This window comes from Eublepharis macularius, chromosome 4, assembly GCF_028583425.1.
Source record: "Eublepharis macularius isolate TG4126 chromosome 4, MPM_Emac_v1.0, whole genome shotgun sequence".
NCBI lineage: Eukaryota > Metazoa > Chordata > Lepidosauria > Squamata > Eublepharidae > Eublepharis > Eublepharis macularius.
Window position 1 is genome coordinate 81,914,986 of NC_072793.1, and position 23,866 is coordinate 81,938,851.

The following is a 23,866-nucleotide window of genomic DNA, read 5'->3' on the forward strand; positions in this document are numbered from 1 at the left end:
ACTTTCAGTATCCCCTGTACCACCTTCATGATGATGGAGGTTGGGTGCCACAAGCCTTGGCTATCTTGGGTTGATACAAAGGGATCTCCAGTGAAATTGGCTCATGTTCAGCAGTTTATCCAGGCAAGTCAGCCTAAGGCAACATCATTTAGGTCTGTTTTGTGTAATACAGTGTAATTTTGAGATTAATAATGCATTCATACTGCACCTTGGACTAACTTACTTGTTTTGAGAAGTTCTCTTCTGCTCTTAAGAAGCATGTTTGTGTTAACAGCCATTTTTAAACATGTTAAAAATGTCTCATTTGCTTCCTAATGAAGGGCCAGATGCTTTACCTATCTCCTGTAGCACCTGCAAGCTTTTCAACAACTCTGCTGTCCTTTAAGAAGCTTGCATGAAAGCCAGAATGATTGAGTATGTAGCATAAAACATTTAACCATTTGTTGGGGAGGTAAATAGATTCTTGGTTCACTGTGGATTCTGGTAAAACAGAAAGTATTGTATTTATGTAGTTCTTTTTGCAATTTGGTTGGTTTAGCAGGGGGGTTATGTTCAATCACAAAAGTAAGTGACAAAGTTGGACTAAGGAGTTCCATAGTTGCGTGGGGGAGAGCAGTGCTACCTGTCTGAATTGTCACCCTTCAGCTCCAATGCCCTGTGTATGCCCAGCTCCTCATGTCTTACAAAGAATTTTGTTTTTTGCATTGGCTCAGTTAACAGCCTACCTTCCCCTAGTGCTGGGAATTTGTCAATTACTGCCTCTTAAAAGTGACACAACCTCACTGCAGTTTACTTAGGGTACTCAAGCATGTAACTGGATCCTCATTTGCAACAGATCACTTTATGCAAGGGTAAGGGCCCAATTCAACTAAGGCCCAAATCCTGTCATTTCCTTAGCATACTATGCACAATCCAGTTGAGTAAACCTGCCCAGGATTCTCAGACAGCCCATTTCCCCACACCCTGTTGTGGCTGAAAAGGAGGGCATAATTTCATCATTGTGGTGCCTAACTTGGTCTGCTCAAATCTGCTTTCAGAGCTATTCAGGATCAAATTGAAACCATGAAACTGCAACAAGCAAGTGGAACATAAACATACCCTAAACAAATTCACTGAGTGGCATGAACAAATTAGTGATAACATTTCTTGTAAAGGTAAAGGTAGTCCCTAGTGCAAACACCGTGTCATTACTGACCCATGGGGGGAAGTTGCATCACGACATTTTCTTGGCAGACTTTTTACGGGGTGGTTTCCCATTGCCTTCCCCAATCATCAGCAACTGGTAATTTTGCAAAGGACTCTGTCATATTGCTGGTTGGTGTAATAAAGGGTCAATCGACTACCTGAATTTAACAAGATACCTTTTCATTAGTGGTTATTTTTATTTTTCTAAGGCCTATAATTAAAATCATCACAATTGTTAAAAATATTCACAAAGGACTGATCACACATTCAAACTACATATTTACCATGCCATATAATAAGATTTGAATAGTTAAGTCTTATCTGTTGTTTATAGATAAAAACACTACTTTGCTTGCTTACATGATTATACCTGCTCTGGATGAGAGAGAAGAAGCCTGCTCTGTAGCATAAGTGTTAGCTGTGTCCTTATCTATAATTCCACCGCTCATATCCTAGATGCTTCTTTAAGGCAGCTCATGGGCTAAACTGGCACTGTTTAAGGGTGTCCAACCCAGTTTGCTAGGCAAATATACTGGGCATTACCTGCAAGATTCACAAAATTTTCCCTTTAATATTATATTTAACCCTTACATGCAGCAATACAACCTTCCCTCTAGAGGGCATCTCAACTCCATTCATGCAGTGAATTCAGAGTTCAATAGTTTGGAAATGAACGTTGCTCCTTGTTTGTTATGGGTCAAGGACATAGAGTTTGTATTTCAGAATCTGTTGTACCTATGCTAATCCCATCATTTCCCAGATACTTGCAGGGACTACTACCCTGCTTGTGTAGGCTGATTAGCTACAAAAATCATTAAGGGCTTTATTTAACACAACAACAAAAAAGATCCTCCCTCATTTTCTGTGTGAATGTTAAAAGGAACATATTTCTTCACTGCAAAGCCTTTTGTTTTTCAGTCCTTACTGCACATGGTTAATTTCTGCAAGAAGATAATTCAGGGATGAACTCGACAACCAATGATACTTAATCAAACTACACCCACTGCCCATTAAGGAAAATGCCAAAGTGTAGGAATTTGGTAAGTAGTTGCTTATACAAAAAATCAATAGAGAAGCATGGCGAAACAAAAGAGCAAGCTGGAGAAAAGCCAAACTTTGTGAACTGATGTGGTTGACATTGCCTTCATGCTCTACTTGGCACTTTCTAAGGAAAGAAAAAAGAAAGAAAGGAGGTAAATTATGAGCAAACACAAAACATTGTTTTAGCAGTGCAATTTAAATGATGTTCCAGGTAAGGATGGGGATGTCTTGCTGTCACAAATAGTGATTCACATGATTGCACAATACATGATGGATGTAGTTGAGTCACATTTAACCATATACTGGAACATTTTTGCCTGCCACTTAATACTCCTGTCTAACAAAAATTCCAAGTAATGCAAAAGCTAGAAGATTTCTGTCAGAATAAAGAATGCGGTTTAAGGAAGTTTTAACAAAACACGCCCATTTCCTTCTGATCTGGTGGGAGGTAGGATATTCCCTCACACCTCACCCACTCATAGGTTCCTTGGACCAATCTCATTCCCCAAACATTCAATTTCGTTGTTCCAGGAACTTCTACATGACAGCACAGAACAAAGATTGGGATGTGCTAGGACTGCCAGGTTCCTCGCTACAGCAGGAGACCTTCCTGCCCCTGCCAGCCCTTCCCACTGACACTCAGCTAGATGGCAAGAAAAAAATGGGGGGAGAGGACTCAGCATCCTGACATGATGAGCTTTGGCTTAATACTAGAGCATTGCTAGTGATGCAGTGATGTCATTACATCACCAGTGAATCCCCCTCCATTAGTCTCCCCCAGTTGCCAGCCTCGTGCTGGCAACCTGATGTGCGTCAGGGGCACATTCAGCTGCTACAGTCCACATCATCTATAACTTCACCAGTGGCTACCCATCTCTACATTGTGAGGGCAACTGCATAATCAGTATGGTCTAAGCAATCTGGGCAGATGAATCACATTTTTAAGGCTAGTTTCAAGAGGGTATCCATTTTAGTCTGTAGTAGAACAAGATTTGGGTCCAACTAGATTTCCAAAGTATGAGTTTTCAAGAGTCAAAGCACCCTTCCTTTTTTTCTTTTTGTTCTCTCTTTTTTGAGGCTAGAAAGTAGAGATGGGCACGATCCAAAAAAAATTAACAATCAAACAAAAGCGGAGGGGCGCCCCGCTGTTCCCAGCGATACAGGAACGGTGGGTGATGCCAGCGGCATCTGTGTTTGTGTTTGGCCGTCTGTGTTTGGCCATCAGAGCTGCCTACCAGGGTTTGCAGGGATGAGATTGGAGTGCCCATAGCTACAGAACACCCCCTTCCCCCTCCCTCCCCTGGGTGTCTTCTCCCAACTGGTGACTGCTTTGCAGCTCCGTGGTTGGAAGGAAGCCGTGCTGATCAAGGAAAACTGGGCTTCCATTCGGGTTTCCAGAGCGACAGAAGGAGGGCAAACAGAGCTCAGGCATTCCCCTGGCTCCGTTGCCAGGGGAATAGATTGCTGGCGCCTGAGTGTCTGGATCCCCGATCTGAGCCCGATCACCCCGATCCAGGCCCCTCCCGATCGCTGGATCGTTGGCTGTGGACTATAACGATCCGCCAGGTCACGATTGTGCAATTGCCATTATCGTGGTTTTTTTTCAATTGTAATGCGGATCGTGCCCATCTCTACTAGAAAGCCACCTGCACTTTGTTCTTTTTTCAACCAACTTTTACAAATTTTGTTAGCATGATCACAGAATTAAACACAGAAAGTTGACTCCAAAACCCAAAGTTGAACTATCCCAAGTCAATCCAATTTCTTACTTAGTTCAGTTGTAGAAGATCCTGCCCTGAGTATGTCACATTCTCAGGATCCAAAATTTGCGACATTCCTGCAAAAAAAGAAAAGAAAAAGACAATGCTACCATTCTTTCCAGTGTTCTGAGAGCTTCTTATTACCACTTCTAAGAGCTTCTTATTACTACGTCTAAGAACATTATTACCACTTCTAAGAACATTTCTGCAGTAACTTTTTGTTTTTCATTGTGATTGTTTTCTATAATCTATGCAACTACTCTCTTTAATGGTATACAATAATAATATTTGATCTATATACCACCTTCAGGACAACTTAACACCTACTCAGAGTGGTTTACAAAGTGTGTCATTATTATCTCCACAACAATATTATCCCCACAACAATCACCCTGTGAGGTGGGTGGGGCTGAGAGAGCTCCAGAGAGCTGTGACTGACTCACGGTCACCCAGCTGGCTTCAAGTGGAGGACTGGGGAATCAAACCCAGTTTTCCAGATTAGAATCCCGTCACTCTTAACCATTACACCAAACTGGCTCTCAAACAAACCAGCTCTCAAACAAACATTAATATTGTAGTATATTTTACTTTGTGGATAGCTGGAAAAGTAATTTGCAATCTGCCAGACAGCCAGTAAGTTGACTCTTTGGTTCATTCTCCAGAAAACTGCGTATTTGGGAGCAGGCAGAAATATTAATAGAATGCCTACAGCTTCCTTTTTTGTGTAGGCGGTGGATAAACTGCACTATATATTTTTATACTATAATCACAATAACAGCTGCTTTGTAAAAATTTTAAGGTCTATGAACTTATGGAAGAATGTTTAAATGATTTACTAGTTTCAACAATAAAATTCTGGCTGAATAATGAACAAGTGCAGTATTTTTTTAAGCTGCTACATTTTCCTTTATCTTACTATTGGACCAACAGTTTGACTGGGCAAGTTTCTTCAGTGAAAGCTCACAAAATCAAATACTAAGACAGGGCAGTTTGTTTACAGACGTTTACCCTTCTCAAAGGGAAAGAGAACGGCCAGTGCTCAGTCACAAAGTAAATAAATCTAGCTTGGATCACTGTTTTACAGCATAATGACTCGAACAGCATTAATTAATCTATTGCAGCACATGGGAACATACTGCATGTTTAGGGTTGCCAGCACTTCCTCAATAAATGCCAGGAGATTTCGAGGTTTGTGCCTGGGTTGGGTGGAGTTTGGGAAGGATGAGACATCTCTTCCAGGTGATACTCTAGGATTTTCACTTAATCTGTATGATAAAGACCATGGAGGCATGGGGAAATTCCTAGAACATACCTATTGACATTTTCTAGCCATTTTATCTCCCATTCAATTTTTAGAGAATGGGAAATGCTAGCAGGGAAATGGCAAGCCGGGTCATGTTACCATGGCCAATCAGACGGATGGCCTGGAGGGCATGGGCCTCAAGATCAAAGGGGGCTTCAAATGTAAACATTTCTTCTTTTTGACATTTGGTAAGTATCACCATTTGTTCACATGTGCATCTCTGTTAGACCAAAATGCGATAGATTTGCAGATTTACACAAATAACTTGGTAAAAGATTTTCTTGTTAACTGATATTTTGCCACTTTTGGGGGGCTTCATTTTATTTTCATGCTTTGGCATTTCTCCTTATGGGTAGGGGTCTCAGAAGCTCAAAGTAGCCTGACCCTCTCTGGACCTGTGCATCACACATATGAGAAAAATGAAGTATATTTGACAGCCAATGAGGAAGAATGTGTGAATTCTATACCCTGTGAATTCCATGACAAATGACAAAGAAGTCCAAATTCAGTTGCTGGGACATTTTATGCAAATTCAAGAAAAAGGTAGACTTGTTTCATTTGCATTAAGATTGTCTGTAGAACAAATTATAGAAATTGGGATGTTTGGGGCAAGGGGAAGACCAAGAGGTATGTTGCAATGTATACATGTTCTGCTGCTGCTGGCTCCCACCTCTCACTTCCCAGCCTGCCTTACATCACTTCTAGCCTATCCCTCCTGAATAAGTCTAGGCAGCTACATCTGTGCTGTATAAAAATAAGATGCTTCAGTAGCATCAAGTCTAGTATCATAGCAACATGGCTTGGGTTTATGCCCCAACAATGTTCCATGGCTCCCTGGAACAGAATCCTAAGACACGGCTTCCTTGCTGTTGATAAACCAGTATGCATAGGAACATAGACATCTGCTTTCTTGTTAGCTCCCCACCCCGCCTTGATAGGGTGCAAATACAAGCTCTTTACCAGTGCAGTCCAGTGGCTCACGTTTTTCAGTACCCTCAATCTTGGTACCATTTTTGTAGGCACACCAGCAATACCCAGTGCTGTGATTGCACTGCTTAGGCAGGTAATCACCACTTTCATCACATCGGGGACGGAACTTTCCTGGATGGACACCCTTAACACTTGCTTCTGCCTGACACTTGGTTTGCACTTGAGAGGGGGAAAAGAGGAAATTTAGTATGTCAAATGGTTGCTAACTAGTACCTGTGGTCTTAATGCATGCAATTGTAAGTATCAATCAGTAAACAACAGCCTTGCCCAAGCCTCTCAAAGGATGTGAGTGTGTAGTATGTGCAGTGAACTGTTTACATACTAGAGGACCCAGTGGTAAAACTTGCTCCACTGTAGCAAGCACTTCAGGCAGCAAAATGGGAGTTACATTAAATGTTCCCTCTCTAAAATACTCTCTTCACAAAATGGAGCATCTTAGGAAGAAGCTATCTCCCAAACATGTTTTTTTTCCTATGTACAGAATGTATTTTAAATAAGGGAGCATTCAAACACACAACTCTCACACAACTACCTTCAACCAGCAACCTGAAATACTACAGTCCAAGAAAATGCTTTGCCTTTTGCTTTGGGTAAAGCATCTATAAAGCTGCCCTTAAAAATGGGTTGTTTCATTGTGGCTATGCTATGGGGGAAAGAACACTTCTTATAACAACATTCCAGTTTAATTAGGACAGCTACTTTAGTGGGATGACTCCCAGGGAACCCATTTAACCTAATGAGAGCAAATGCTAATGAGTCTTGCTTAATGGAGGCTGTATTAATATAAATTCCACTAATGGGTATGCATCCGACCACTGCTGAGTGGCTAATTGGTATGAAAATCTCAGTTCCTGGCTTTTATTTTAGAAGCTACTGAAATTTAAAAAGAAATACCTTTTTTAACATTGTGTTGAAACTCATTCTAGAAAAGTTACAATACATACTGGTATCAGATTTCAAGATAGTACATTATAAATAAGTCACTTGGGGGAGAAAACTGTTCTCAAATATTTAAGATAGTTCAGTGGGGAATTTATTATTTATTTGAAGTGGGACTTAATTGAAATAGCAAGTCGCCCTTCCTCAGGGGTGCATCATTTGTCTTAGATAATTGCAATTTTAAATGATTGCTCTTTGCCAATGCTTCTGTGCCTATCACTTTTGTGACTTCCCATAGGCAGGCCATGTTTTTCTTCCATTGTGTTGTGATCAGTGAAGAGTGATATATAATCCAATGGTTCTAGAGCATGGAGAATTACAATTCAAAGCTCGATGGCAGGTTGCCAAAATGCCTATTTGCAACCTCATCTTTGAAGAGAGATCAAGTTGCTTTGGGCTCAAGTGGCTCTCCATATCAAGCACATTTCTGTTGCTAAATGGTCAACATTACAGTACATAAGAAGGCTGTTCTTATTTCTATCAGAAAAACAAAAAGACGGGACAAAAATTTTGGGAATAATATACAAATGGACCAGTGGGAAAATATGTAGGTAAAGGGGCTCAGATTTACTTGGAGTTCCACACTGGAAGAAAATTTTTATAAAATGATGTATCAGTGGTATATGTCTCCTGATAAATTAGCAAAAATGAGTAAAGGTGTGTCAAACAAATGTTGGAAATGTGAGCAACATGAAGGAGCATTTGTCACCTTTGGTGGACTTGTCCTAACACAAAAAAAATTTGGTCACAAATTCATATGATAATACAGAAAATTTTGAATATCAATACACAATTTATACCAGAAACCTTTTTGTTGGGACTAAGGGACAACCAGTTGGAAAATAAACATGGTGTTCTATTTTTATATAGGACAATGGTGGCTAGGCTTTTTTATGTGGAAAATTGGTAAAGAGCAGTATTATTTTCAATGGATGACTGGATTATGAAAATGATGGAGTTAGCAGAGATGGCTGAACTTACAGCTCTGATCAGAGATGAAACATTGTCTATGGTTAATTGGAAACCCCTTATTGACTTTCTGCATGAGACAAGAAAAAATTAACTGATGATTTGTGGATTTGATTTCTAAGATAAATTTGGGAAAAATAAATAGAAGGGGGCAGTATTGAAAAGGTAAATTCTGGAGGTATCAAACGACAAGTATAATGTTTATAAAGATATGATAGGTGTTGTAGAGAAAAATGGAAAATGAAATATGTATTTTTTTTGGTTTTTTTCTTTAATTTTTGTTCTTTTTCTCTCTCGTCTTTTTTTTCTTTTTTCTCTTCCCTTTTTATTGGGCTTTTAATCTTATCAATAAAATAAAAAGTATGTTTAAAAAGTAACTTCCTAACAGAAGGCTCAGCAGCAATTAGTGGCACATGCTGGGGATAAGGAAACCCCTTGTGCATATAAGTAGATACTCCTATATAATAATAACAACAACAACAATATTCGATTTATATATCACTCTTCAGGACAACTTAATGCCCACTCCGCGCGGTTTACAAAGTATGTTATTATTATCCCCACAACAAACACCTTGTGAGATGGGTGGGGCTGAGAGAGCTCCTAGAAGCCATGACTGACCCAAGGTCACCCAGCTGGCTATATAATCTGTGAGTTTCTCTTTTTTAATTTTTTTTAAAAAATATTGTAGAAAAGTTAAAAAAAATAGAGCAAAGAAGGAAAGTTAACAAAAACACAACTACAAAGAGCCAACAGTGGCCTACATACAAAGTATCAAAAAGAGGGGAAAGCCAGTAGAAAGCATAATAAGCACATTATTAGTCCATTACAGTTTTTTGCCTACAACACTTCTTACTTCAGTATCAGTCAGCTTGTGGTTTAATTAGTATCTTTTTTCTACATCTCATCATCTTGATATCCCAGGTCCTTATTCTTAAAAATCAAAACCACAAATCATTAATTCATTTTTCTTCGTCCCTCACAGATAGTCCATAGGGGTTTCCAATTTGCCAGGAATATAGAGTGTTTTGTCTCTGATTAACACTGTAAGTTTGGCCATCTCAGCTAAGTCCATCATCATTCCAATAATCTGAGTTTCTCCAATGCTTGTGCATATCAGAAATAAAGTATGAACTGATGCACAATCAACTTCAGGTTGGAAAACACATCTAGGATTGCTACACTTCTGCAAATGTCAATGTCTACAGCTTAGGGTCTATGACAATTAAAAAACCCACAAATTTATTTTTAAAAAAGACATTTTTAACTATTCATTTAGTCCAGGCACACAAAGCAATGTGCAATTGCTTTCTTAAAAAGCAATTAAAATAATACAGTGAACTAATAGCAATATAAATATATTTGCCATTTGGATAATAAATGAGACTGCCTGAACTGCAGAGCTACCATTGGGGACATCCTACTCTTGAGTCTTACAAGTTTTTAATTGGGGTACAGAAAGACCTCGAGGCTAACACGGGAGGAGACTACTTGCAAATGCACTGGGCCCAGGCCATGCAGGGCTTTAACCAGCACCTTAAATCTAAACTTGAAATATACACATGGCAAATGAAGGTGAGCCAAGATTGACAGCATTCTCCCATATTAGAAAACCAATACTGTGGGCACAACTGATCACAAGTGAAGCACTTCACAAACCTGTTGGTCACGATGGATGAAGCTTAAGCATGCTCAACTCTTCCATTTAAATCAATGGGGCTTAAAAACGTTTGTGTTTGAGGCCAAATGTGGTATAGTAGCAAGTTGACATATACTGTAAAAGTATGCCAGCAGGAAAGCATCATGGGCCAATGTGGGAAAAGCAAATAGTGAAACAAGACATACAAGGTCAGCCCTCTGGACAGCATATTTTCAAAAAACTGCCTGCATGTTTATATCCATAATAAATGTCTGTTCCTATATGAACCTTTTCACAGTCACGGAAGAGTACAGTAGTAGCTTTGCTGTCTGATTACATCAGATAGTTCTGCTACTATAGTTTTGCCTAAAGGGACATCTGATAGGAGTCAGGAACTTGACCCCAAATGGTTGTCTTTTATGGCTGTCTTGCTTCCTCAATAAGTCTGTTGAACTGGAGCCCAACAGAGCTTAGAGAAGCTGTAAACCCTCCAGCTGAGGGAATGAGCAGGTGTATGACAAGCGGAGAGATCTGTAAGTTGGCTGATAGTATAACTCCTTGGGATGAAGTGTGGCTCTGCTAACTACTTGCAAGATGTCTTTGGGACAAGAATATAAGCTCTTGGGTTGTGAGCATTCTTAAGCACACAAGAATGCTCAGAACAAGTTTAAACAAGGCAGACTTTTAGGGCTCGGTCAGACTAGTTGTTAAATTGCTCATCTTAGTCTGTACCAATGTTCCCTCTAAGCGGTGCAGTGTTGTGAGCCAGAAATCCAATTTGTGAGCAGCAACTTGCAAGTTGTGTGCGCGCCTTTTCGAAAACCAGAATCCATTTGATTAAAAGACTTTTGATTTAGGTTGTCTGAGGCGTTGGTATTGGGTGCCATCAATAGGTTGATGACACCCACTTAGGCATGTGATTCTCAAAAGCTTATGCCTCAATAAAGTTGTTTAGTCTTAAAGATGCTACTGGACTCTTTACTACTTTGCAACTACAGACTAACACGGCTAACTCCTCTGGATCTACGGAGAAGAAGAATTGTGCATCATCCAGCCCTGCAATGCACTCACTCTCTGGCTATTCCCTTCCATGTTTTATATAGAAAGGTGTTGTGAAGCATGCCTGCAAATGGCTCAGACACCATTTCTTTCCATGTGCATCAGTGTATTGCCAGTTTTCTTTGCATATTGGGCAACATCAGGCAGATGAGCTTCAGTAAGGGTTCCTCTTTGCCCACAAGCAAATCCTAAACAGAATGTGATGGGCAGTCATCCCTTCCTCTACCTCTGCTCTGTCGATTGGCATTTCCTGTCTCTTCTGTAGCCAGGTCTGCAGAAAGAAGAAGGAAGCTGGCTGAAGTTGCAGGGGGAGCACCTATTTAGCTTCCAGCTGAGAGCTGCTCATTGGAACAGCCTAGCACTGGCCTTTAGTCACCCTAGAGGCTTCATGGCTTTAAAACTCTTTCCTTTTCTCTTTCTGAGTTATGGTCATGGAATCTTTGAAATGAAATCAAGTCATAAAGCGTAAAGTCAGCACTGAAGTCCTGCCTTCTCCTTGCTTGCCATTCTGTTTTATTACACTGTATTGCAATGATCTATTCTCCCCTGAAGATATAAGCAGAATGCCATTGATGTACAAAAATACTGGTAAAACTGAGGCCGCAGCTCCCCACTCCCCATGGAGTAATTTAACTAGAGGACAGCCTGTCTTACCAGCCCAGGTAAAATTTCCAGCTTCAGACCCTAGCTCTGTCATGAATTTTCCTTTCCATGCAAGTCTTTGTGACTGAGAAGTCAATTTTTTGGTTGCGTGTAAAATAGATTACCTTAGTCATGAATTTACACACACAAAAAAAGAGTATTTCCCTACCTGGAGCTGGCAACCCTAGAAGTGTGAAACACCACCGCCATCTCCTCCTGCTCCTCCTCCTCCTCCTCCAGCACCCACACTGGGCAAGAGAGGCTGCTCGGTGGGCTGGTGAGAAATAGCATGGGTGCCTGTCGCTGCTGCCTTTCCCTCCAGCACTGGGCCAGAGAGGATGCTTGGCGGGCTGGCGAAAGGTCTTGGGGATGCCCACCGTGGCTCCTCTTCCATACCCAGCAACGGGCCTGGGGAAGGCCGCATGGATGCCTACCACAGCTCTTTCCTCTGAGGGGCTGGGGAAAGGCCGTGTCGGCGGCGGCTGCAGCGCCTCCTCCAGAGCCCGGCAAAGGGCCTGGGAAAGGCCGCATGGGCGCCTGCCATGGCTCTTCCTCCAGAGCCCAACGAGAGGCCGGGGAAAGGCCATGTGGGTGCCCACCATGGCTCTTCTTCCAGAGCCTGGCAACGGGCCTGGGAAAGGCTGTGCGGGCACCTGCCTTGGCTCTTCCCCTACAGCCCGGCAAAGGGCCAGGGAAAGGCCTTGCGGGCGCCTGCCATGGCTCTTTCCCCTGAGCCTGGCAAGGGGCCTGAGGAAAGGCCACGCAGGCGCCTGCTGCGGTGCCTCCTCCAGACCCTGGCGACGGGCTGGGGAGAGGCTGCCTGGGTGCCTGCCATGGCTCTTTCCCCCCAAGCCTGGCGAGGGGCCGGAGAAAGGCCGTGCAGGAGGCTGCTGTGGTGCCTCCTCCAGAGCCTTCCGAGGGGCTGGGGAAAGGGCACACAGGCGTCTTCCAAAGCTCTTTCCCCCAAGCCTGGCGGGGGGCTGGGGAAAGGACGGGTGGGCGCCTGCTGCAGTGCCTCCTCCAGAGCCTTGCGAGGGGCTGGGGAAAGGACGCGTGGGCACCTTCCGCGGCTCTCCCCCAAGCCTGGCGGGGGGCTGGGGAAAGGACGCGTGGGTGCCTGCTGTGGCTCCTCCTCCAGCGCCCAGCGCCTTCCGTGAGCTGAGGCTTCTCAGCTCTGCGCTGAGTTGTGACAATTCCTGCGCCGTAGCGCAGGAGCTCACATTCGCGGGAACCCTGGTCTGTACAGAAAACAAGTATAATTAGGGTTGCCAGGCCCCCTCAACCTCCTGGGGTGGGATTGGGGCCTGGCACTTACCTGTGGGTGGGGTGTGCGTGCACAAAGTGCACGCACTCCCACAAGCGTGATGACGTCACTTCCATGAAGTGACGTCATCACGCGGCCCCTGGGAGCACACCCACACTCTGCAGGGGCCCGGATTGGGGACGCTGCAGAGTGCGGAAGCGCGCCTGCCTTCTACAGCAGCCCAAAACGCGCCCGTTTTGGCCCAGATCAGGCTAGTTTTGGGCCCGTTTTGGCATGGATCAGGACTGTTTTGGGCCACTGTGGAGGATAGGAGCACTCCTGTGCTCCGCAGCAGCCCCAATCCGGGCCCAATCCAGGTGGCTGCAGCACACGGGAGCACACAGCGCAGCAGGGGAGCGTGCATGGAAGGTGTGCTCCCCACCCCCGCTGGCCAGGTAAGCAGGGGCAGGGTAGAGGGGCGGGGGTCTAGCATCCCTACGTATCATAGATAGTAAGGATTGAAAATGGGTTCTGTTCTCCAATAACACCCCACCCCTTTAGGCAGCACTCTTAAACTGCTGCTTTCTGAAGAAATAAGCAGGACCAATGCCATTTCCAAGCCTAGCTTCAAACAGTTTTTACAAGCAAGCCCAATAAGGTCAAGGAATAATGTGTGACCCAAATCAGGAAAACATGATATTTGGGTAGTCTTAGGGCTGGGGATGAACAGTCCCTGCCTCACTTCTCTACATAAAAGCTGGGTTGGTGAATTTGGCAACAATGTTTAGACCATAGTTGTATTCATAACAGATATCTAAGGAGGAAAAGTAAGGAGGAGAATATTGCCTTTGGCTTGCTTGAGTGCAGAATGACACATTGTATGGGACATGGGGCTGTTACCCACACAAGTAACACTGCTGAGTTCTTCCCCAGTAACATCACTTACCCCACGTTATGATGCATTTCCCCACCCTCACCTTGCATCATTGGTTACTGCTGGCAGGGGCATGAAATACATGATGATGTCAAATCACACATTTTCAGATGCAGCCCAGTTTTGATGCAAGTCACCTGTGTATACTTTAGCAATTAGTTCCACCACAAAGATTTATGTCAAGCACAGTTTGTAATGTTTTATGATTCCGTATGACTTGATTTCCTGCTGCTCTTTAAGAATGGCATAGTAACTGCAAAAAATATGGAATGTGTATTGAGATCTGGCTTGAATGCAACAAAGCCATTGCTAGAAAGCCCTAGAATTTGCCCTTGCATACCCATAGTATTCATCTCTGTCCTACAGATCCGGCATACCTTTTACTGCTTGCATTTTTTCTGGGGGATTAGTTTGGGCCATTTGAAAGAGAAGCCACTTGTGCATCCAGATTTCAAAGGACTGGAAGAGACCAAATAATGTTAATAAATAAAAATTGATTATTTTGAAGTTGGAAGAAAAAACTACAGCATTTTCTTAAATACAGACAAAATCACATTGGCACAACCACTAAACTATTAGCTTCAGATAAGCTCCATATGTTACATTGGCAATGGACACCATCTGCATAGTAAGTCACTCTGTGAAACAATTCCACACAGTTGGCCAATTTTAACCTTAAACTACATCTAAAGTTTTACAGTCCTAGTTAAAAATCTGATGTCCAGAATCTACACAAGAGAACTCTTATGTTCCCCAAATCTTCCCAAACCCTTCTTAGATTTCCAGGTAGTTAGCAAGTGAACCTCAGACTTATACAAAGCCTCATAGACAGACTCAACACCCTGAATAGGCACTGCATATTGCATAGGATATGTTCTCTCTACAGTCTCTTGACAGTCACTTGTATAGGGTAATACTCTGAAATGTATTGTTATTAAATATTTCCTATATTACTTAGTTAAAATATGAAACAAAAAATCTAACTTTATCAGGTTGTTTATACATTGTTATTAAATATTTACTATATTACTTAGTTAAAATATGAAAAAAAAATCTAACTTTATCAGGTTGTTTATAAATTGGATAAACACTCTCAAGTTCTTACCAATTATGGAATTTTGCTGTTGTTTTCTAATTACTGCTATTTTCTTTTTAAAATAACTTTACTTTTTTTCCTCCTGGCTAATGGAGATCATAGACTCATCTTGCTTAGAATAACATTTTGCATCACACACCTTTATTTCCTCCTAATCCTAAAGCCCCTTTCTTGGGAGCAATCCCCTTTTAATAACCTGAGGCCTACTTCTGAGTCTATCTGTGTAGGATTGTTTCCAGAACACAAGATGAATTAGGGCTGACGTTCATTACAAAGACCTGGCCTTCCACAGCATTACCAAAAAGGAGGAGTCGCTTCAGGGTTTGCAGTTGCCCTGCGAGACAGCCTGCTCCCACTACAAAGGACCTCCCCATCGCTTCATAAACCCATTGTGGCGGATCTGTTAATCCAGAGGGGTTTCGAAATAATCCCCTGGAGTCTCGAAATGACTTACGTTCCAGTCATTGTAGTTCATGGTTTTCTTGAGCTGAATCATATTGTCCATGAATGACTTCTCCAGTTTAGGAAATTTCCTGGTGGGGTCCCCCATCTGTAGAGAGGGGCACATTTAAGGAAAAGTCGTGACAAGAGACGATAAAAACAATGAGCAGGCGCAGACGTTTTTCCAGTCAGAGTAAGCAGACTCTCAGGTGACAAGAGACTACACAGCTTATGCTACAGTACAGTTGGTTAGTCTTAAAGGTGCGACTGGACTCTTTTCTGTTTCCCTTCATTTATGTGAACTTCTGATTTTCCAATTGTTTGGCACGCCTCCCTCTGAGGTAATTTGGAAGAATAAATGTGTACAATGTTGCCGTTCTTGCAGGGAAGGGGGAGATTTCCTAAATTGCATTTACATGCTTGTGCACTTCTTGTAGTTAATGTTATGGGCACTTAAGTTAGAGTCTGTGGGCCAATCTAAAGAAGTTTTATGCACATATAGTAAAGAAGTACCCATATAGACAGAGCTTGCTTTATTACTTTTGATAGTAAAGTTTCCACTGTCTAAAACAAGCGACCAGCCATGTTGTTGGTCAATACCCCTATGTCAAATTGCAGCATCAAAGGTAACAAAGCAAAACCTTGGCTCGTAGTTTGTTTCCAGAATCAATGCAAGCTGCTGTTTTTGACATTTAAAGCCTTGTACAGTCTATGGCACACATTCTTACTGGATTCCCTCTCTCATCATGAGCCAGCAATAGCACTCCACTCCTCAAAGCAAGGTTAATTTAACATCCCCTTGTTGAGGGAGGTTAGATCTGTAGGAGCTCGTTCAAATGTTTTTTTCTGTGGCAACACCATTCTTTTGTGCTACTGTTTGCTATCTCTAGCTTTGTATATGATTCTACCAGGTAGTCTAGGTTGTTTTATGTTGTTTAATGTATCATTCTTGGAATTGCTTATGCTCTGTTTCAACCTTTCTCCAACTCTCTATTAGATTTCTGCTGGTTTTAAATCCTTGCAAATTTGCATTTATAGACTCTAATACATTGTTTATTGAAATGTCCTTGAAACTGGCTACTAACTCACACTGTATAAACTGTCTTGAGTCTCAGTGAGAATGTTGGACTATAAATAATGTAAATAAAATAAAATAAATTTATGAAATGGGCAGCCCAATGAACTGAGAGTCATGCCAGTCTTGACATTTTTCAGTCAATGGTATATGTAAGGCTTTTGGTTAAATGTTTTATTTTACTTGAGTTTTAGCTTGGGACTTTGATTTGAAGTGATTGTTCCATATGATTTGAACTACATAGAAAAGTGATCTATACCCAGTGTTATAGTTCATTAACAAGACACAAACTGTGTGTATTCATCTCTTCCTGGATCTCTGCATATATATGGTGAAAAGCAGGTGGTACTCCAACATTCTTACCAATTAAACTTCATTGGAAAACAGAGGCAAATCAGCAATTCTTAGGAAAATAAAAGTTGCTTTGCTGAATTAGGCCAATGATCTAACTAATCGATGCTTTGTCTCCAGAAGTTTGAACTTCAAATGGAGTTCCACCAGTTTTGAGGTAGTTTACAATACATTGCTATTTGAGCAACAGGGCAGGACTCTTACCAGAAGCAAGCGTTTAACCATGTCTTCAGTACTATTGCTCAGCTGGTTTGACTCCTCCAAAGACTGCAGAAAAGATAAACATGAGGAAGTACAAAACTGAAGGTGCTAGAAGAAGCTCCAGTTCCTCTGGAGTTGTTATAGTAGTGAAAGGAAGAAATATGGCCAATGTTTGTAATGTTACAGTAGGAACATACCTATACCAGATTTGAACTAGATTTAAACTTTAAACCTGATTTAAACTTAAACATATCTACACAGATTTAAACTCATTCTCCTTTCTCAGGAGGAGTCCTGTGGCACCTTAAAGACTAACAAAATTTATTCCAACATATAGCTGTTTGTGAGTCAGAGCTCATGACGCAAGATCATCACTGATAAAGTGAGCTCTGACTGACAAAATCATATGCTGGAATAAAATGTTAAATTTTAAGGTGCCACAGGACTCTTGTTTTACCTTGTTGCTAACATGGCCATCCATCTGGAATTATTTCTTTCCCGAGATTGTTCCAGAAATTGATGAGGACTCAGGGATCTCTTAGCTAAGAATTCTTAGCACCTTTACCATATTTCAGTTCCTTTGGAGAAAGCCAGGGCAATTAACTGGCATGAAACACACACAACTTTGCAATGTAGATAAAGCCTAACAGTCCACTCAGATTTACAGATTTACAGTTACAGAGCTGGAACAAGTTAACATTAGAACAAACAGCACTCAGATTTACAGTTCAAGTGACAGTCCCATAAAAACCCGTCCACTTTATTCAGTAGTTGGGATGGTTTGTTTCAGCTTCAGAGCTGATGGAACATGGCTTCAATCCACACTAGTTCTTGTGCCTCCAGAACATGGTTTTCCAGTCTCCTTCCTTCCTGCACTAGTCTCAAATGCCCCAAAAGCCTGTTCCTGGAGGCAAAGGGACCCCTGAAAACAGATTCTTTTTGGGGGAGAGGGGTCAGGCTGCACCAGGAAGGGGAGGCAGGAAAATTGCAAAGCTTTGCACCCATAAAAATGCTAGTGTGAATCCAAACCAATGTCCTCCAGTCATCCAGAGCTGTCTCTTACAGTTTTGGGGATCTAGCGAATGGCTTCATGGGCCAGATATGAGGATTCAAGGCAATATTCAACCATGACACCTCCCTTTGTACAGGTTAAGCAATGGCCATCTTTTCCTGCCATGTTTACCTCTGGTGCACTGGATAGGTCCCTCATGGCCAGTGGCATCATATTGACCATTGGCATTTTCATCTGGCCAACTGGCTTGGATTCTTAGGAAGAAAGAGAAAAAACATTTAAGGAAGTTCCAAAGTGTATGTCCCATAAGGATATCCTTGTTTTGTTTCTTAATCAGTCAGATAAGTCAGTCCGTGTACTATTACTGGCCTCTAGAGAGCTATCTGAAGCATACCCAGAGGCTTGTATGCTTCTCCTGTAAAATCTGACCAGTATTCTTTGAACAGAATGCTGCATTTACACCCTTTCCCATATCATATGAAAAACTTAAAAAAAAAAATAGTTCCCAAATTACGCCCCCTCCCCAAATACACACAATACACATCTCCTTCCAATGAACTACTAGGGGATAGCTAAATAGGACCTGCATTTTCTGAAGCAGTATCTCATGGAATACCAGATGCCGGGGAAACAGAATGCTGGACCAGATGGATCTGGATCTGATCCAGCTAGGAAATGATTATATTCTCCTGTTTCTAAACTTCCAAAAGGTCTCTGAAACAATGCTTTGTCAGAGAAGTTTCGCTGTGCTCCCAAGATGGTTTCAGAAGCATTGTGAGCAATTGAGACCTCACCAAAGACTCTTTAGAGTGGCTAAGTACTCTGTGCTCATTTATGCCCATATTGCCAAACTGTCATTTTGCAATCCTTCTTCCAAAACTCAAACATCTCTTTTTTTTGTTCAGACATCTCATACAAAGTACAGGGCAGGAAAAAAGCCAATATTACCATCATTGCCATCCTCTTTCTCTCACAGCACATAAACCATTTCACCTCATGAAAATGACTTTTAAAAACATGGCTGCCATGTTCTCTGGCAATTTCTCAATCATATTTCAGGCAAGGCATATCACAGCTCTCTCTTTAAACAAGTTTAAAGGGAAACTCTTTTTCTACACACACCCTTTAATAATTTTGTTTACTATACACAGTAAACTATTCTTGGTTGGGTAACAACAACAGTAGGTCAGAGAAAACATGCTTCATCATCAGCCATCCAAAACATTTTCTGCCTCTTCCTCTTGCTTCACTAGCCATATTAAGGAATAGCTAGCTATGGTGCCCCAAAGTTAATGCTGAGCAATTCTGAATTCTGGTATAGTTGCATACAAGATTGCAAAAGGTCTTGTGCAGAGTCCCTCGATTCTTGTACTTATACAAGGATTTTTATACCTATGAACTAATCACACATGGTATAGCCCTATGCTTCTGTATCCATAATAATGCACAAAATAATGCACAGATATTTAAACAAGCAACAATAAATACTAAAAATTACTAAACGCTAACATGATGGGCTGAATGCTCCGCACATTAAAAAAAACCCCTCTGTGCTTGTAGAAAATTAGTATGTCAGTGTGAAGTTGGTTTGCCAACCTTCAGGTGGAGATCTTCTGGGATTATAACTGCTCTCAGACTACAGAGATCAGTTCACCTGGAAAAAATGGCTGCTTTGAAGGACAGGCTTTGTGGCATTATACCCCAGGAGGGTTCCTCACCTCACCAAACCCCACTCTTCCAGGGCTCCACCCCCAAATCTCCAAAACTTCCACACTCCACATTGGCATTCTTAGTGTGAAGCCTTGTACACAACATTTCTTCCTGATATGTAGCTTTCCAATTGCACAGAATTTCTTTTTAATACAAGGGGGTATTTAAACATGCAAATGCTCATCCTGCAGTATACTCTAAACAACAATTTCTGTACATGATTATTATAAATATGTAGTTCACTTCTTAGATGAAGCAATTAGATTCTGATCCATTTCTAAGGCTAAAGAGGATTACAGGCAAGAGGAGACAGTAATCGGGGTTAAAATATATCAACAGCTAAGGGCTGTACAATAAAATCCTAAAGCCACTGAAACTGGCAATATCAGCCCTTGCCTCGGTTTCCTTCTTTCTAATGTGCTCAGCTTCTAGTGAGGCATGTAAACATTTAAGAGCTTACATCTTTCCAGAAAGGCAGGACATATCAAACAAATGAATCACTGTAATGACTTAAAGGAGTTTAGAGGATGGAGGGGAGCTACTAACTGTGAGGAAGATTTTTGCTCATTGATTCCAGTTGCAGGTTCCGGGTGTCTGTAGTTAGCTTGGAAATCTTGTTTGTGTGCTGATACACGAAATAGGCAGTAAACGCCTGGCCTGCAAACAGCAAGACTGCCAGTATGGTAAAGACGGTGTAGGCAGCTTTACGGTTGGAAGAACTCCTGTAAGATACAAGAGAGGATGTCAACCCCTGGCCATCCAAATATTATCCTCATATCACTGATATCATTGAAAGGAAATGCATTATGCTAGAACAGGTCTGAATGACAAATGCATACATGTGGCTTGGGTCAAAGAGCTCAGGTAAATACTTTCTGCTTGTACTGCTGCAAGAGGTGAAAGTAAGATGGACAGAACTCTGGGCAGAAAGGTAGGTAGGATGCAAATGTTTAAACAAATAAACATAATTACTGACAATGTCATTGAGGAACGTCTGATAAGGATGTGCAAGCACAAGTACCTGTGGCTCACTATGCCCCCTCCCCCAGTTTTGACTTGGGGGGACCGGGTAACCCTGGCAGGATGGAACCTGCAGAAGGCCCTGCACAGATAAGCGAAGCTGTCATGGAGGATTACTGTGAAAAAGACTGTCCTGCATCTATTAGGGACCAAGGCAATGCCACAATCCAGAAAGACAGAATCTGAGAATCCCTCATCCAATTAAAAGCTTAAGTCATTTTCATAGCATTTTCAAAATTATTCCTGGGGAACTCAACAGAGAAAGCCAGGAAGTCATCTTCAAGCAAATTGTACTTGCCAGGTATTTTTCCCTTTCCAGAATCTCTATCCCTTTCAAGCACTTTATATTTCACAATAAAATCCCCGTTTGTACTCAGCAGTACTCTTTACTCTCCAAGAGAAAATATATTGGGAAATTCCCAAGTTGTAGCCAATTATGATCTACTTTACTTCTGATATCACTTGTTGCTAGGCAGATAGAACTTAAGAGTAGAACAAAAATGCTTGGTTGATTAGTTTTAAGCATGTGAAAATGGTGGACTGCTGACCTATTTGTCTTACAACAGAACCAGCACTTAAATATGTATGATTTCAGTAATGATTTCTGAACAGCTTTTTTTTACTGTGCATGTATACAGATAGCATCAGCTTGTGCAGCCTACTATATATATCACCGAGTACCATATTACCTTGATTAACAGTCAATAGACGTTCCTTCTTCCCCATACCAGAGGCTACTGGGTTCACATGCAATGTCCCTGTTCCCTGCCACTTGAGTAAAACCTGTACCTTAACAGTCTATGGTTCTATTACCAATAATATATTCAATATTATTTAATTTTCTTTCTTTGCTGGTCTCCCACATTCCTCAATTAAACACTCTCAACTGCATAAATAGATCACATATCTATATTTTTCTTCTCATGTTAATTCAAGAGTAGATTTCACAAACTCAGATAATTCTTTACAAAAAAAATTATCCGGAGCTGACCCATAATCAGAACATATTCTTCCCTTTTAAACTCCATCTGTACTACAGTATAGCTGCAGGTAAATATCATGATTAGATTCAATCTGGCCTGGAAGTCTACCAAAAATTCAAGTGCGGATGTGAGCTTTTTGAAAACTCTTCTCCCTAGCAACAGCTGATGTCATCCAGAATCTAGCATTTAATTGGCTTTATCTGTTTGGCATGTATTGCCAGGAATGCTATTTTTAATGGAAGAGATTTTGGACTATGTTATAAGACGTTGTACAGATATTACCACTATCAGAATGTTTCTGATTTGGAAAGAAATATGTTTGGGGAGACAAAGACCCTAAAAGTAGCATCAAACTGAGTATCCAAAATAATAGGGCCAGGACTGAGAAGATAAGAGCACAATATGAAATATCAGACATCTGAAGAAGAGAGCTTTGATTCTGGAAAGCTTACACCCTGAAAATCTTGTTGGTCCCTAATGCGCCACTGGACTCAAATCCTGCTATTCTACTGCGAACCAACATGGCTACCTACCTGAAACTATGTAAAATATTAATCACCCTTTATAGGGAAGGGAGGACACTCATCACAGCCCTTCAGTGACGAAAAAGCAATCCAAATATTCAACACAGTCCTATGCAGAGTTACTCCAATCTAGATCCAGTGATTTCAGTGAATTTAGACTGGAGTAATTTTGCCCAGAATTACACGGAAAGTATAGCTATGGGGCAAGCAAGTCTGAACCTCACTTTGAGGAGATACAGAAAGCAACTTCTATCACAGCCTTCCTGGCTAGAAAAACCCTAAAACACTTGGAGGGATCATACATCTGGAACCAATGTATGTAACTGTACTATCAGAACAGGAGAAGTTTATCCTTCTTAAATTCTTTTCCGTCTTTGCTGCTGCTGTTGTTCTCTAGCTTAAGTTTTGCAAGTTTTTACTATTTGTTCTTCACACATCTTATTTTAAAGGCATCCTATAATCTTTTTTTGTATTTGAAAATAAAAGCTAAGCACCACATTCCACAATACTTTCTTCCCACTCTACAAGGATCTATTAAATTCCTGCCTTTTGTCTCCATATGCTGGCACAGTCTGCCTGCCTCACCAATGAATGTCCAACCAGGTTGCAAGCAGTGCAGCAAGGCCAAGCAGCTACAATAATGGCCCAGCTTCTCCCACCCTCTTGTGCTTTTCTAGGACTCTCAGTTCATACTGGGCAAACCTAGTAAAAGATCTACCTTGTGCAAAACATTGAATATACAAAGTGATTAAGGAGAACAACAAAAAGAGAGAGAAATACCGCTGCTGCTGTTCTACAGTGCCGGCATATACAGCTGTCTCAGTGGGTTGCTGTTGATTGGCAAGAAGGTTGTTTCTATCATCCTCCATAGTGCTGATGGTTTCCTCTGGAGCTGACCTGCTGCTGTGCTTGCTGACTGCAAGTAAAATATTCTTCCCTGTCTCAGCACTGGCTCTAAGAAGGTTTTTTAAAGGTTCTGTTCTTCAGAATGTTGGAGGAAGTGAAAGCTGCAGAATCTTACCCACTGGAAATACCCCCCAAGCCCACCCCCCTCCTCCTCCCACACCAATACTATATACAGGTTTTAGAGAGGGCTCTTATTTCAGACATAATTTTTAAGCATCCTATTGGTTACTTATATGGCATCATTAGTTGCCAGGCAGACTTTTCTATGAATTCCCTTCACTTCATAGTTTGTGTTGAAACACTAACTGACCTGCAGCTTTCAGGCACGATGCTGTGCTCAGACAAAAAAAGAATGCCCATCTCCAAACTCCACTACTTGTAATGGAAGTTCACATCAGATCAGAAGGAACTGCAGTCCAGAGCTGCTATGTTTTTGTGTTCTTAACTCCTGTTAAGACGTATTAAACCATTAATAACAGAATTCAACATTCAGTTACAAGGAATTTGAACTTAGAAACACTATAAATTAGAAAAACATATAGTTTTGCTGTATTAATGCTGTCCCTTGTAGTTCAGCCATCATTTCTCTACCATTGTCTCCCTCTATACACTTTGCCTGTGGATGGACCATTTAAAAATATATTGTATACTGGGATTGGTCTTTCATGTGCATCATCTCCAGCTGGTTATTACAAATGAGAAGTAGAGCTGAATATACGCAAATCTCTGGTTATCAGTTTTAAAATATATTTTCATCCTGGAAAGCTTTTACAATATGGCTCCCCTGTGACCAGAGGAGGGTATGAAACAATCATTTAAAACAGTGACACCCTCCCATTCCTG

The 23,866-nt window shown here is 41.5% G+C and overlaps 1 protein-coding gene across 1 annotated transcript; it reads right to left on the reverse strand.

Annotated features, from left to right (window-relative positions):
* Positions 1-1,358: 1,358 nt before the first annotated feature.
* Positions 1,359-23,127, reverse strand: CD74 (CD74 molecule). Its single transcript, XM_054976172.1, has 9 exons — positions 22,898-23,127; positions 20,137-20,312; positions 18,052-18,134; positions 16,872-16,934; positions 15,255-15,350; positions 14,082-14,163; positions 6,250-6,438; positions 3,996-4,063; positions 1,359-2,350 (listed from the first exon to the last, which is right to left on the reverse strand). The coding sequence occupies exons 1-8, from the start codon at positions 22,984-22,986 to the stop codon at positions 3,996-3,998; spliced, it is 846 nt and encodes a 281-aa protein (XP_054832147.1). The 5' UTR covers positions 22,987-23,127; the 3' UTR covers positions 1,359-2,350.
* Between the last annotated feature and the right edge of the window lie 739 nt (positions 23,128-23,866).